The sequence below is a fragment of the Oreochromis aureus genome, linkage group 17 (assembly GCF_013358895.1).
Source record: "Oreochromis aureus strain Israel breed Guangdong linkage group 17, ZZ_aureus, whole genome shotgun sequence".
Classification (NCBI taxonomy): domain Eukaryota; kingdom Metazoa; phylum Chordata; class Actinopteri; order Cichliformes; family Cichlidae; genus Oreochromis; species Oreochromis aureus.
The window spans coordinates 17,603,192-17,620,029 of NC_052958.1; the positions used below are offsets into that span (position 1 = coordinate 17,603,192).

General features: G+C 39.5%; 1 protein-coding gene across 2 annotated transcripts in view; it reads left to right on the forward strand.

Annotated features, from left to right (window-relative positions):
* tmcc3 (transmembrane and coiled-coil domain family 3) overlaps positions 1-16,838 on the forward strand; it is a 59,935-nt gene that overhangs the window by 17,470 nt on the left and 25,627 nt on the right. The window contains exon 1 of one of the 2 annotated variants that reach the window (XM_031746317.2): positions 6,918-7,206. The exons of the other annotated variant lie outside the window; for it this stretch is intronic. Coding sequence (XP_031602177.1) covers positions 7,204-7,206 — 3 coding nt within the window. The 5' untranslated portion in view covers positions 6,918-7,203. Of the gene's footprint in view, positions 1-6,917; positions 7,207-16,838 lie in introns of those variants that run through there. 2 annotated transcript variants of the gene reach the window in all.

Here is a 16,838-nt window from a genome sequence, read left to right on the forward strand (position 1 = left end):
CCCACCTGTTGTGCACTGAGCTCAATAACGGATCAGTCCAAAATCTCCCATGTGTTTGCAGTAGGGTCGAGATTTGGTTAGAGCATACAAATCACATCATCCTCATCAAGCCTTTCTGTTACCATTTATTCCCGATAAATGTAATCCTGGAAGAGATCACTCTTATCAGTGTAAAAAGGATTGGCTTCCCTCTAACATAAAAGACCAAAACTAGGATGTCTCTCAGAGCGTGACAGAGACAGCATATCTCTTCGCTGCAGGGGTCAAACACTGCTTTTTTAAAATGCCTTTAATTTGTCACCCATCTGTGCACAAACAGCCATATAAATGCTGCACAGCAGTGAAAAAACAACAAGCAATATCAGTCACTGTAAAGGAAAATGTGTCCAACTTCATTGCTCCAGCAACTCAAGAGAAATCTGTGTGCATCTCCATGCTACTTAATAGATTCAGACTGAAATGAATCAATTAAACTTTAATCAGCGCTCAATTAAACTGTCTTTGCTCCACTTTTTCCTCCTGACACCATGGAGGAAAGATAAGTGATGCACACAGCAGTGGCCAGCAGCTTCCTGCCTCTGCTCGTCTTGATGTAGCCACATTCCCATCTGACAATTATGAACACATTAGCTCTTCTATGTAACAGCGATACCAGACATTAGATGGGAGTCATAGCTGTGAATTATTCAAGATCTTAATGAAATCCTCTCCACTTAATGTCTTTATTCCTGGAGCTCTGGGAGATATGTTATCAGTTAGTTGTCATGATACTCACATGCTTCATTTCTCTTTGGTGTTGAAAAATACATTTTTTGAAACATTATGTGATTTGAGAGTATATAAAAAGTGTGTGTCTCTGTATGTCAGCGATATCTTTTGAGGAACAAAGGAAATGGAGAAGCAAATAGACGTTTCTTCTAACAGAGTCACGTTTGAGAGCTCTCAGTCTCCTCTGTGGAGAGTTTCCCTTCCTGTTTGACTCAGGATAATCAGGCCGAATCAGGACAGCTGTGTGTCACTTAACTCCCAGTTTCCTCTCTCGCTTTCTCCCTTCGTCTGTCACAGTCTCATACGCTCATTGTATGAAGGAGGTTACATGACAGTGAGGTATGGGAACTGATATTAGCTCTGACGTCAGTTTTACTGGCATTGAAGCAATGGGCATTAACACTGTAGGCGTTTATACAGGGATCCAGTGACATACTGTGCTAGCATTAACGTCAGTCAAGTCACCAGTGTGGTACAGGGTTGAAAACCAAATTTCAAAACAATGACAAGACTATCAGGATGTGCTGCTCTTCTCTGGTAGAGCATACCAGAATTGCTACACCAGAAAAGCTAAATAATTCTTAGTAACACACATTAACCAACAAACATTTAACATTTTGTGTGGCCTCCTTTGGCCTTGATAACAGCTTGCATAGTTTTTATGGGCTTTTCAGTAGTTTCTATTTTGATATTAAACTCTAGATACTTTCTAGCTGTTCCCAGAGGCTTGTATGATTGGGTCATTGTCTTGTTGGTAAATGAACCCAAGACCAATTGGGTTCAGTGCACAAGGGATTCCATGTTGTACTAAGATGTTGTGGTAGACCTTCATCTTCATGATAGTGTTGATTTTCTTGTGTTGTGTTGACGTGGCAGTTTTCAGTGGGAGTTGCATCTTTCTTACATTGCTTCTTGTGACAGTGATTAAATGCCCTTGAGTTATTGGGGGTGAATAAGTACTAACAGTGCGTAAACTAATGAGTATCATTCAGCTGAAGCACACGTAACACCGAGCTGACTGTTGCCGTGCAAAGTAGAATAGGGACACATTCTTATTCTCAATTTATCACGTACTATAGATGTTTCAGATTCTCTTGGCATCACACATTTTATTATTTTGACATGTAGGGTGGTTCTCCACAAGTATTAAAAAGCAAATTCAAAGTCTCTGTAAGAAAGGATGACAGTGACAATGATCACAGGACTTCCACACATGGGACAGGACTTTCTGACCTGTCTAGAACAACAATATTTCAACTTTTTGAGTCCTGTGTGGTTAGAGACCAAAACTATGTGGTTATGTGTAACTATGAGGTATATTAAATGATATGGTTTGGTTCAAAATACACAAAATGGGAAACCTTCACCTTCTGCATCAACTTTTTCATCTTTACTTAGTCTACAGCAATAATAGTTATAACGCAAGAAGGGATTTAACTGTAATGTCATCTATTTTAGATGTAAAGACCCTTATGTTAAAGAGTTGCACTGAAGCACTGCCCAGTGAATTAAAATGTGATGCCAATGGATCCTGACTAACTACAATATGCAATGAGTTGAAAGCAACCACATATTTAGCTTGTGTGTGAATGTGAGAGTGAATGAATAGTGGAATTGTAAAGCGCTTTGGGTGCCTAGAAAAGCGCTATATAAATGCAATCCATTATTGTTATTATTATTATTATTATTATTATTATTATTATTATTATTATTTCTGGTTTAAGCTGAAATGATCATTCTATGTTGCAGTTAAAAGCAGTGTACCCTTTCTTAGTAGTGTAGTTTTGCCATCTAGGCATATCTTAAGCCAATCCACAATCTTTTCCTAACTGATGATGAAAGATACATCCGATGGATGCGCTGGAATGTGTCATCAGTCATATATTTTGGGTTCAAAGGGTGTTTGGAGTTTTACAACATCAGACACCCTCACCCAGCTCTCTCTGCTGCCTCTATTGCAGTCCAAACCAAAAAAGTGAGAAGTAAAAATAAAAAATGGAGTATTAAATCCAAAAGTCCAATTGCAATGTAAACCAGATTCCCTTAGCTGATACACTTAGGACTTATCCTGTGGACTTTAAATCTGATCACTGATCACAGATTCAAATCTGATCACATTTCACTACCAGAAAACATTAGGGAAAGCCTCAGAAGGCATCTGACATAGCTGTAATATGTAATGGTAGGATTGCACAGGAAATTAAATCTCCAGAATCGTGTAATTACCGACTGCGGCCACAGAGGCCCCTGTTTCCACTTTCTGCACAAGCTATGTAGTGTTGCTTTAAATGTGAAAATTATGACCTTATCGTCTTTAATTCCTCTCACGTTTCACTTCTGATCCCTTCAGGATTTCAGCCAATGATTGTCTTAGCTAGCTAGCTAAGGATGTTAATTTATTGATTAGCTTAGAAATCCCATATTTCACTTAACAAAAAAGTGCAGCAGTACCTCAGGCCCTTGTCCTGGTTAGTCCAGTTTGCTAGAGAACAACTCACACTCTCAGTTTGAAACAGACAGCTGTGATCTCCTCTCAGTGACCCTACTCTGTCTGGAAATGCCGAATAAAAATACGAAAGTTTTTCCATTAGGCTACTGCAGCTGCCAATCATCATGAAGCTATACCGCAATTTAAGAGCACCAAGTTACTAATTAAAAACAAACAGAGGAAAAATGACCCCTTTAGCCCATATCAATGTGATGACTGATTTAAATGGCGGTAGGCATCTTTAAACGGGGCAGGGTTTATGACCTTTACTGCAGCCAGTCACCAGGGGGCGATAGACATTTTTCGCAAGCTGTCAGGTTGCGCATGGTTTCTACAGTCAATGGTTTCAAGAGAATACTCTGAGCCCAGTTTTTACTCATTCTTGAGAACAGCCTAATCTCATGTGAACAGCCTGATCCGCCCATAATTTAAACATTCCAAAACTACCAACGGAATACTAGAACATTACGACCACATCGGCTAAACATTCCAGAGTGGCTGCATCATTTTCTGACCTCAGTCAGTTCCTGAAAAGCCTCACTGGAACCTGCTTCACCCAAACAATCCAAAGACTCACCCCCAGTAAACAGCGCAGACTGTTATCAGTGTACCGGAGGTTTCTGCTATACCAGAGGTTAGAGTTATACCCCAGCTGAGATGGAGGCAGGAAGTGAAGCAGGAAGACCAGTGCTCGAGGGGGAAGAGAACAATGGCATCTTGTGATTAACAGCAGAAATTATGTAAATATTTGCTTCCTTGACGCAAAAATAAGTTTTGCATCATTTTATGATATGAAATTCTGGGGTTTACATGCTGGAGTTTAAAAAAATGACTCTGGTTTGGAAACATAACTGGATTTGTAGCTCTATTACTCACTTATTAAAAGTCAAAGGAGATATTTAGATGAAGATGGAGTGCATGCGTGTGTCCATGTGGATAAATTTGAGGTTTTCCTGCAGTAAATCGAAACTCTTCTTTAAAGTGCTCTGCTGCGCCTGTTTTTCTGTGTTACAGTCTCACAAGTGTCACAAGTTTGGACATATCCATTAGGTCTGCTCTTAATGGTATTTACAAGCTTGTGAGCTTGCCCTGAATCAGATGAATTCGAAAGTACAAACAGGCCACCAATCTGTGCCTAATTAAATGTCACAATTAACTCTCTGCCTGCTATCTCTTTTTCACACAAATGGATTTTGTATGTCAATACTCAGGGGAAATGGAGTGGAAGTGCATCAGGATTGATTCATCCTGAAGCTATACAATGATGACCTCAAGATGCACGTGCACACCCGTGGAAATAAGGCGATGTGATTCGTTTGGAACATATTGAACCTCAGTACGGGGGCTCATGGCCTGCGGGCTGCCTCAGTGCCAGGTGCTGTGTTCTCCCCTGCAGGCTGAATCACCGAACCTCATGGCGTCCAACCTGTCAGCACACACACTTGTCACGGTGATTAACAGCTGACTCACCCAGCATCCTCATAAACTAGGCTTCAGGTCCATGTGTGCATGAGGGAGAAGAAAGTAATAAAGAATGACAGAAGAGTGGGACGCTGCGCGGATACTGGTGTGTTTTTCATCAGATTGGAGGTCCAGGGTGAAGTCGAGTGCCAGCCAGAGGAGTTACATTGCGGGGATTAATTCTTAATGTCCGCTTTGACAGAAAACTATCAGCAGGCTCAGATCACATGACAAGGCCACAGATCATCCTAATTGGTTTCTTTATCAGTGGGGCCAGACTGGAGCTGCTGTGCCTTTAAATCATTCATGAATCAATCCCAAGACCTTTGAGGAGTAATTCATCTAACCGGTGTCATGTCTATCACATTATCCATGTGACTGTGTTTCCACTAGGTGTAAACAAGAACTTTGGCAAAACACAGGTCATATTAAAGATGGCAAATGCACAAAGGGTCCGAATATTCTGCACTGGAAACTTCTATTAGTGTCAAAGGACCGAGCAGCCTTTCAAAGACGAGAAACTTATTTTTTCTGATAATTCTACACTCATATGCAATCAGTCTCTCACAATGTAATGTATTCTACAAATACATTACCAGCGATAACTCAAATACGCTTCACACGCACCATTAATAGAGTCTGTTTGATCATTTGAAGAATATTTGCATAGATTTTGAGGGTTTCCATACGGAACGGAGGCTCAGATGGGTTATTTCAACCATTTTATGTAAAACACTAAATCAGACACATGTTATTATTCACAGCAGAGGAGTTTTCTATATTTTCAAATGGGTCTGGAGAGGATCGCGGATCTGGATTCTTTTTAAATAATGTACTCTCACTCATTCAGGCTCACTTTTAAGAAAAGATTAATCCCATCAATCTAACAACTCAACCCTAAATTCTGCCTTGAGAGGTAGTTATTCAAAATATACAGTGCATTAATTATTGAAGTTAGTGCCACTGTGGTACTGGTCTGGATTATATACTGTATACAGTTAGATTAATATCTCTGTGAAGTCACATCGTAATCTTCCTATGAAGATTGATGATGAATATTGACTGATGAATATGTGGCACATCTGCTGCATATTGTGCATTAAACTGCATCAGTATATTTTTGTTGAGCTTATATTTAGAATAAAGCCCCCTTATCCTCCTGTCAAAACTAAGTTTTATATAGATTTTCCTCCTGTGGATTGTTGCTCTCTGTCATGCGTTTCACATATTCATCTGCTGAGGGAGGAAAGTTCTGCTGAGCTCATTATAAAGCCATGAAAAATTAATTATTTGTTTACAACCATATTTGTCACATAGGCATATAAATGATCAAAAACACTATGTAGCTCACTGAATAATTAAAATTAACTGTCACAATGCAACTTTAAACTCACAGTATCTGATATAATGATAAGAGACCTCACTTTGCTGTTCACCTCCTTGGTTCTCCAGGAAGATATTAGTATGTCTCTGCCTGATGATGTCCTTCTCATCCTTCTTTCCCCTCCTTTCATATCCAACCAAATATATGATTGATAAAAAATGATAAATTTTAGGAAAATTGACTGTGAGTACGACTTCAAAAGGGACATCAGTTGGCTGTTTGCCATGAGAAAGCACTTGGTGACATTGGAGAGTAAGAACTAATTTGTAACAGGAAGAGAACTACAACAGAAGTAGGCTCAGGGGAGGAACACTAATCTACTGGATGTGGTTGGATGGTTAGGACAAGGTCCTGATGACACATTTTGGGTCATGTGACCACTCACATGCTCAGTAGCTGGTGGACAACACCCAGGACCATCTCCAATGAATAAGCGAAAGTCTGAAGGATTTTAACTATTTATGTTTAGAAAAAGGTCTCATCAAACATTTGTGCCCTGTAGCCTATTTGTAACTTGATGACCCATGGGCCTAGTTTTCCTGGGCCAGAATTTCCATTAGATAATACAACCCGGGAAATACGAGGAAAACTTTTCTTTATTTCCTTTTGTGACCGTGTTATGCTTGATATTAATTGTTATTAAATATTGATAAAGATATTGTTGAGAGTTTAAAAAAAAAACAAAAAAAAAAGCCAGCAGATCTCATTGGTAGACCAATGAGGCCCACTTTTTCGGATTATAAATTAATAAGAGTGGGAGTATTCGATATGCCTCCTAGCCCCTCCCTCTGTATAAAAAGGTGGGCGGGGCGTAGTTGCACGCTGTGTCCACTGCTCGCCGGTGTAGCAGGATTATCTCGGCGGCTAGGAGAGGGGACCACACCGTCGCTTGTAGCCGTTGGTCGGCTACCAATAGCGGCATCAAGTGGAGGAGAGAACCGTGATGGCATGTGGTTCACAGACGGTGTTAACGGTTAATTTTCACATGGAGAGAAACGGCACAGGGGAGCCAGTGTGAGCCCGAAGATTATGTCCGGAGCTGGCTCTGCTGCTGGGGAGAAAAGTTTGGAAGAAGGGATACGCTCAAATCAGCGGCGGTGAAATGGTAAATATGCCCTTTCTGCTAATACGAAGTCAGCGAGCTAACGTTTTTGAAACTGTCGGATCTGCTGTCTGACCGCCTAAAATCGCCACCCCATAGTTTATAAGTTATTTATAACCGTCGAGTTTCTGTCACTGGGATGAAGTGGAGTTCCTCCTCTTTCCAGCTGTCAGTCAGCTTTCCGACGACTAGTCCCGTCACGTATTGTTGTTCACGTGCCTTGTCACACTTCATTTAGAAAATCTCGTTTTCCCCCTGCTTGTTGGAATTTGTGCGTATCCTGTACATAAACAAAATATTTATACACTCATTATTTAACGTTTGGGGCTTTTCTTGAATTCGGCACTAGTCTGATACTTTAATCGATTATTTTCCGAAATGTTTACCTTTGTAAAAAATTGATCATTGATCATGTTGACGATATGTTAGGGAGCGTTAAATTGACAGATTTCTTAATGGAGTTTGGTTCAGATGAACGGCGCTTCTAATAAACTTTTCAAAACAATTTTGACTCCACTACAGGATGTTTTTATTGATCCAGTCATGATGCATACCAGTGGGGAAACTAGTCTGTCAATTTTCCCTTGTTTATGGCTATTTGATAAACAAAGATGTATTTTATGCTTGAGTAAATGAAACCTCTCCTTTATTGTAAGGGTGTCAAACTCACATACTGTTCAAGTTGTACTCAAATAGGTCCAGACTAGTTAAACCCCTACACAATAACTTGTGTAAAAAAGATAAATTACTGTTTTTGTTTTTTGTTTTTTTTAATTTAAACTATCACCAGAATCTAAAGAAACAACTGTCAAAATATCCGTGCATGTCTTATAGAGAGATCAGCTAAATTGGAAGCTGAAGTTTTTATTTATTTTATCCCATGTTTTGATGGCCTCTAATGAATTCGAACTTATGAATTTAAATTGAAACACATCTGTACCAACGTTTCCTCAGCTGGAATTGGTAGCGTGGGATTCTAAATCATACTCAATAAACCCACAATGATTTATTTTCTGAAGCATTCAGCATGCATGGGATTTCTTATGTTGCTTTTAAAGTTTTAACTCTTGTAGCTACACACAACCGTCTTAAAGTCTGCTGGGTGAAGCTATAGGCCTATAATTATCAAGACTGACTACTTTTACCGGCTTTTACCTTTAATAATCATCACAATCTGGCAATGAGGGGTGGGCCAAACTGCTGGAAAAATGAAAAGGAAAGCAGTTTAGCAGAAATATGATCTAACCCACATGCTTTCTTTATTCTGCTGTATATCCTGAAACATCTCATGTGACGTAATACTCCGAGTCTTTACCCTTAACGTTATCTACCCTATCCAAAAGCCAGCACTGTAAGACCTTTCTAAAAAATCTGACCCGGCTGGAAAACTTCTCTAGAAACGTCACTAGAGAGTCACACGGTAGATTTTTGTGGAATATGATGAAAGTCAGTACAGCTTCAATATAGACTCGTAATAAGTCTTTGAATATGGAGGAAAGGAGATTCTCTGAGCCTTTTTTTTTCATGTTCTTCTCCATTATTTATGAGTCTGACATGAAGCCTGTAGCCCCTAAAGAGACAGGAAAGGCAGGTGATTAATACTCAAAACAGCATCTGATCTGAAATCAGTCACTTTAAAGGTTCCAGGCATAAAAAGAAGTATACTTCTTTAGCTTAAAGGGGAATTTGGGATTATCGCTGTTAAATAAAATATGTTCACATGTTCTTCACATCAATTGTCAGTTATTTTGGTCAATATTGAGATCTTGATTATTTAATATGATTACTCACAAACTTTGGAAAAGAAGAAGAAACTTATCTATTCAGTTAGATTGATTTCTGTTTTCCGCAACCTGGTAGGAAGATGTGCCGAAAGGCAAAAGCGAGAGAATGATTGAATTGTGGCTGTTTTTAATCAGGTTAGTCCTGTTTCAATAGTTACTGGAAACCTTACTGAAATTAAAATTGGACTAGCAGCACAGTCACAGCAACACAAGGTAATATTTCCTGTTAAAGGAAATGAGCGATCCTCGGCTAGAACAACCTGAGATGTCATCATTATATCTCACTAATAGACATTCATTGAGTCTGCTGTAATTACATAATCATTGTGATTATTAGACCACTGTAAAAAAAAAAAAAAAGAGTCACAAAATCTTCACATTATAGTATTTTAAATCTTTATTATTCAAGCAGCTTGTCTGAGATGTAAAAAAATTTCCATCCTTTTGCAGGAAACTAGTGCATTTTTCTTTAAATATTAAAGTGGCTGCACTGAACCCTTCGGCAGGTCGATTCTAGCCTCCAAACTGTGGTTTTGACACCCGTGCTTTAAATCCTTTCAGCATTGTTTTATTATCTGGACACATAATGTTGACAGTTTTAAAGGAATAGGATAGAGTATACATGCCCACAGACGAAGTTAGTGGTGGAGCAGGTTTGTCAGGTCTGTCTGCAGTTTTACTGATTTGATGTAAAGTCATTACGTGTTGTCATTATATACAAATCTCGTGGTGTAGATAAGAATCTAAATGGAAATTATTATTGTTCGGAAGTGCATTTAAAAGTCTCAATGACAGGGATGTGCTGTCACAGGGAGGGTAAAACGACCATACAGTGCTTTCCACATGCCGCAGTGACTTGATAGCAGTGCTAATCCTCCTAATCCTTAACCTGTGACTACATGTTATGACATGAAAAAACATTCTTCCATGATCCAGTTTTGTGAAGTCCTTTACAAATCAAGCTGATTTATATGTTAAGATCTGTGTGACAGCCATAGACTGTATATGAAAGCTGTTTGTGGCCACAGTGACTTCACCCACGCTGCATTTGAAGCCTCAAAGTCATTGTCTTGGTTGCCGCCATGTTGTTGACAATATTTAGATGTGTGGTTTGAATGCAACCGAATACCTTCGTACCATTTCATAGCTTGTGTTTGGCTTCAGCACAGTTTCAAAGAAGGGTTTGTTTTAAGATGTTTTGCTTATGAGTTAGGATTTGGGAAGATCAGATTTTTTCCAACTTTGCCAAAGGATTTCCATACACATTCAAAAAGTGGCACATATGGCTTGACTGAACAGCAGCTAAGAGAGCAAGATCATTTGCTGAGCATTTAACTGGTCTGGTTGCCTGCGCAGAAAGTAAATACACCTTGCAGGTTAAATATAGTGTGAGTAGAATTTGTGTAGTGAGAATTTTTGGTAGTCTAACAAGATGGCTAACATCAGGTATAGTTTGAGTGTCTTGGAAAACTGCAGAAATACTCACCAAAACTAAAGCTCACACTTCTTGGTGACTTGTACCTCACAGAAGAGTTTTTTGTGAGATAACTCTCCTGCAGATGCTGGTTGGCCATGGCTTGCTCTGCTGATCTGAGTTTAAACCTTGCTAGTATCCAAATGGATGAGAATGGATTAAAAAAAATTCACTCACAGTAGAGTAGTTATGAAGGAGGGCTCTATGCATACAGGTCAAAGCTGTTTTTTTTGTAGAAGGCTGTAAACATGTTTAGTTCTGCTGTAAAGTTGAACATTTTAAAATCGGAGTGTTTGGCGATTGCCTTGCTTTGTTTTTCAGCCCCATAAGGTTGCCATGACTTTCACAGGTGTAGAGGCGACACTGTTTTCTTATTCAGTTTGGTTTAATTTGATTGGTTAAAGAGCTAAAAAATGGTAACACCAGTCTTTTTTTTTTTTTGCTGCCAGCTGACACCCATATACACAACTGTGGACCTCATCTCTGTGGTACACAGGTACACCGAGGCATTTTTCAGCCCATGACACCTTTCGTGAGCTGTTCAGCGACTGGAGGCAAACCATCACATCCTTGCTTGTTATCCTATATTTGACAACACTCAGGGGATACTTGTGGTCGTCTGAGCATCTTTCCAGCGATGCCTCACATTCAGCCTGGCGCAGACATAGTTTACAGCCTTTCCCTAAGGCTCCTTAACAGGTTATATTCATTCACTTTCCTCAAGCACATTTTTCCACTTAGTAGCTGAAGAGTATAGTGTCTGAACACTGAAGCCTGCACGATTTCCCTCAGTAACACCTTTCTTTCCCCGCCTGCGTCACTAGTATTTGCACAGATAATTTTGTCTTTTTGACTCTTTGTTTTTAGATTTAAAATGCTTCTTTAGTTTTTGGTCACTTGACTTAAATTTTTGGATTTATCTTTTCACAGTTTCACGTCTAACTGTAATACAGCAAGAGGAAAAAGCACAGAGGTTTATGATTATTGCATCAAGTAGCTTTTGCTCACAAGATCGCTGTCAAAGAGAGATATTTCTTCCTCTTCATGTTGGACGTGTGTGTCTTTGATCCAGAGGAAGGGGATAAGGTGTGTTTCCTTCTCCGAGCTCCTGACAGTATTCCCTCTAGGCAGCGTTTGTTTACAAGTCTTCTTTTTCTCGTGTCTGCAAAGAGAAGGAGATTGTCTTCCTCAAGGTTTAACTCCACATGTTTTTTGGCACAGGCACAGCAGGTATTTATTTACTATTGCTAAAAATATGACAGGTCTGCCAACAGTTAAATCAAGTTTGTTCATGCATTTGGTTTATTTTGGTTTGGAAATGCGTCATGCGTAGACCTTTCCCTCGAGTGCCGGATGACTGCTCACCAAAAGAAGATAGTTTACGCCAGATTTAATGATTAATATATCCTTTTTAACATGCAGTTTTTTTCTTCATTTAAATGTTTTCAATCATTCTCAAGATTTGTACGTATTCCTTGGAGTGCAGTTTTTTTTCCATTTATTTCAACCCTTGTTTAAGCCTTAAATCTGATGGACAGAAATCAGTTTAAAGGGGCAACCAATGTTGACGTTTAATATTTACTATTGTAGCCTATCATTTGTTGGTTTGACCTAAATAGCAGGAAATGGTTTATAGAATACAGTAAGTCAATCATATTTTCTAATAGTTGAAGAAATGAGGAAAATCTGATTATTTAGTGACTGAAATTGGCAATTTTAATAAAAAAGTACCTTTTATTTAGTCAGTTTAATCAAAATTTATTTTCCAGGGACCAACTAACCAATTAATCAGCTAATGGTTGCATCGTTTATCATAGACACCTAGCAAGGATTTTCTTTTTTTACTTGGCTATACTATCTTTGGCTTTAGGACTACATCCATTCATCTTCCACTTATCGCGGTGGGATTATGGTTAAATCAGCATAAGCAGGATATTAATTTTCCCAGTTCTTCCTGAGTAAGATATATTAACCCTTGTGCCAGTTCTGGGTCTGTTCTGGGGTCTTCTCCCAGCTGGACGTGCCTCAAAAACCTCCAAAGGAAATCACTCTGGGGGCATCCTGATCAGATGGCCGAAGCACCTCAGCTGCTTTATTCTGATGCTAGGGAGCAATGGCTCCAGTCCACGCTCCCTATGGATGACTAAACTCTTCACCTTATCACAGAGCCAAGCAATCTCATTCTTTCGGTCACTGCCCACAGCTCAGGACTGTAGGAGAGGCCTGGAATATAGATGAACCTTTAAATCGAATGCTTTCACCTCAACAGTCTGGTCCAGTACCCACATTACTGCTGATTCTACACCAACCTGCAGCAGCAACCCTCCACAATTTTTTTTTTTTTTTAATTTTTTTTATTGATTAATGGAAAAAAAAATCCATAAATCACTCAGCTGTAACAAGCATGGCAATCGTTAGATCCATCTCTGGGGATTTAGCTCAATATCTGCTGGCTGACACATAACAGAACAAAAGCTATGTTTATTCTCCTGAAGTTCTCCAGCCTGAGTGATTGAGTCCATACATTAATATTGTCTTCTCACTTGTTTCTTTTTATTAAACCATAAAAAGAACTCCCTGAGTTTGTGCGACAGACTGTTGCCACCGCTTTAATAATACAATATGTGAGCCGTCTCTGTGGCGTTGAGTGCTCACTGCAATTTTTTTTTCTCCTTTTACTTTTATGCATCCTTTCACGCTGACGTGTCTGATCTGGTAGCAGTTATAGGTGTCCTCAGAGTCATTTAGCTGCTTCTCTAGTTTAAGCACAGTGGTCTCTCGGTCTGCTGTAACATTTATTGCACTGAGGGAATAGCAGAGGTGTGTTGGCCCAGGTACATCTCTGCATACACAGCGGGTATCTAGAGAGCGAGATAGACAACAGGGATTTTATTTCCATCCTTTACCAGGGAAAGCAGCAGATGTTATAACGTTTGTTTATCCCACATGCTTAGGTGATCCTACAGGTTGTAATATGTTGGCAGAAGTGCTCTAAACACCGCTTTTTCTTTGTCTGCAAGCATGTTCCTGCTCCAAATACTGCGACAGATGTGATCTTATTTTCTGAAATAGAAAATAGAGTTTAAGAGTTGTTGTCCTCGAGTGTTTATGGATTTTTCCCTGCTTGTCATAGCACCTGATTTAATGCAAAAGCTCTGACCAGACCTCGTATTTTTGTTGCTCTAGCTCTGAAGGATAGAAGAGACCTGTTTTTTGTTTTTTTTGTTTTTTTCTTAAAGCTTGCTTTTATGACCAGCAGACACACAAAATGCCCCGTTAGCACCATAAATCACAGTGGTGATCCAAGCTGAGCCCAGGCCATTGTTTGGCCATTGAGAGAGATAGAGAAGAAAATGGGAGGGGTGAGTGTTGCTGAATGAGAGCTGAATGATGGTTTTCGCCTTTGACTCGCTTCACTGGCGAGGTGCGAGGCCGGCTATAATCAGTTGCGTCTGTTGTCAGGGCAACTGGTGGAATCTGCTTCCGTCTTTTTGCTGTATGAATGAATAAATGGCGCTTAAAGTTGATAAGAAGAGAGAAAATTATCAAGACTTTTCACATGTAGGTACACAGATCTATCTCCCAGCCTTCGTCTCTCCCTCTCTGTGCTGCTGGATTAGGGATTGAGTGGGCTAAGCCGACAGTGAATAGACACACACACCAGCAGTGATGCCGGGTGTGTGAGTAACACGGTGTGGATTAACTAACACAGCACCCATCAAAGAGGTCCTGTGTTGGTTTCACACACACGCACACGGCTTTTCCCCCATTAATCATATCACATGAAGCCGATTCACTGCCAGGTTTTCCACTCTGTGAGAACATGCATTTAGCTGTCTACTTAAATTTGGCTCAGCCCGTCCAACATTTTAGTTTTCAATCTCTTCAAGTGAGGACAGCATGCTGCCTGCCTCATTACAGTGGGCTGTGGTGATAGCTCAGTCAGAAATAGAGTGAGATCCATTTTTTCCCCACAATGTTCCTGTTATTTTTAAATACCTGAATTATCAATAAAATGTCAAATTTAAAATGATTTCTGTGCAACAGCTAAAAACGATCCTGGTGTTTAAAATGATTCCAGTTACTCTGAAAAAACCCAAATGTAATTTCTAAACTATTATCGTAACACTCCTCTTGAATGAAAGCTGACAGTCAGCACTTCAATCACTTCTTGATTGTTTGATTTAAAACCCACTGTGTTGGTGTACAGAGGAAAAATTACAACAGCTGTGCCATTTTCTAAAAACTGCATGTGGTCAGGAACACTTGCGGCTTCACGGGTTCTGGTCAATTGTGTGATTATTAAGAGATTAATCAAAATAGCTGTTGACCTTTGTGCCCATTGTAGTCCCGCAGTAATGTAACACTACGTAGAGTAGCTATATGTTTCTACTGTGAAGCAATAATTGTGCACATTGTGATGATTGCTGTTTTTGGATTCTTACGTTTTAACTGATTCTGGCCTCTCTCCTATTGTTTTTGCTTGTTATTATTGTTGCACATTCACTGTTTTGGGCTTTTGAGTTGTTGTCTGGACAAAAAAAATGGTTCAACATTAAATGTTTATCTGCTGACATTTTTGAATAACAATTTCAGCTCTCCATCTACATTTTATTAAATGAAATATAACTTCATTTTCCACTAGAGTGATATAATGTTTTTTCTTGGCAGTAAATTGTTACTGTTTCGAGGTGAGTTGAATGTCACCAATTAATCAGCAGATTCAATGATAATAACAATCATTATTCGGTGTAGTCTTGCATTAATGTGGTCCTGTGTGGCCTGGTTTCTGCTCAGAACCTGTGGAGTATTTGTTCAGCACTCTGCCACACTGTCATATGTACAAGAGCAAAAATCAGTATTTATTTAGACAAAGCTTCCAGTTTTATGGATTTATGGGTTGTTTTTCTTATATATTATTCAAATTTCATTATTATTATTTTCATTTTGGACTGACAATGCAAGCAATTTGAAGACATCATCAATATCTGTTGGCGTTGTTGTGATTGTTATGTAAGGTATCTCAATTTCTATTGCAAAGGTGCTAAATGGATCCAACCTACCTCTGCAACATGAGTGGCCTCAAAGTCTGCCTCTGGCATTTGTTTATATTATATTTGCTTGTGTCTGGAGTCACGTGATGGTCAGTAAGCTGAGCTGTACGCAAATAATTTGAAAGTACCTTGTCTGAATGAAGAAATGAACAGAATATTGGTCTGAAGTATAGAAAGGCTCGCAGGGGGGGTGGTTTACATCAGAATTCAGGTGGTCTTGCAAGTTGTAAAGATGTGTGGCTGCCCTGTTCTCTGTGGTAACCAGTAAGCGACGATTAATAATTCTGCAAATTATAGTGTCCTGAAATGCTGCACTGAGGAAATCTGGTCACATCAAAGTTTATTTAACAACATGAACTTGAAAAGATATTATTTTAAAAAAATGGATGTTTGAGTGATTAGTTGATTCAGATGAATAAGTATAAACGATATTGTTTAAGGGTTAAAATGCTGATTGCATTTGGAACCAGCCACAATGAAAACAAAGTGTGAGCCGCTGCCTTGGTGAAACACGCTCCGCAGTGTGTAAATAAAGTCGTAGTTATTTCCGTGGAGTCTCTGCCCCACTCACCTGCCAGTTCTTATGTAATTCACGGGCGGGGGGTGTTTGCATGTTGTGTGCCAACGCATTCAGAGTGCGTGGACACCTTTCAAGGCTACTATGCAGGATGAGTTGTATCACCACGGCTCTGGTTTGAACTGCTGCCAATATCTCGGTGTACTCGGCTCTTTTAGGTATGTTAGAGACTTTGCGAGTTTAAAATGCAGAAAAGCATTCTTAATGAGGCATCCAGAAATGGAGCAACGGCCTTTAGAGGAGTGGACTGTAACTGAACTCTTTCCTTGATATGGTTGGTATTTGAATACGCAATAATTTGTATAGTTTGCATCTCTCCATGAGCTCCTCATAATGAGTCTCAGTTACCTAAAATTTAAATGGACAGTTACTGATATAGGGCTTTTGTGCAGACTAGAGGAGCCAGGGTTCGAACCAGTAACATTCAGATTGGTAGTAATATTCAAGGCTAAGAAAGGGAATGTCACCTTTCTATGGATGAAAGTCACGCTATTATCACTCTCATAGGTATTCTGTTACCAGAGAGTGAAGTGGCTACCACCCCAACTTCAGAGATTATCAGTATTTAAATGGATCAGTTATGATAAAAATCACCCCCTGTACAGTCGTCTTAAAGGGTGAAATTAGCAATAGAGATCAAAACTCATGGGTTATTCTCACGGTTAAAGCCGGGCATTTTAACATGAGAGTCTATGGGGACTGGCTTGTGTTTGGAGCGGGGATAGCATCTGCTGGTTTTGGCACTT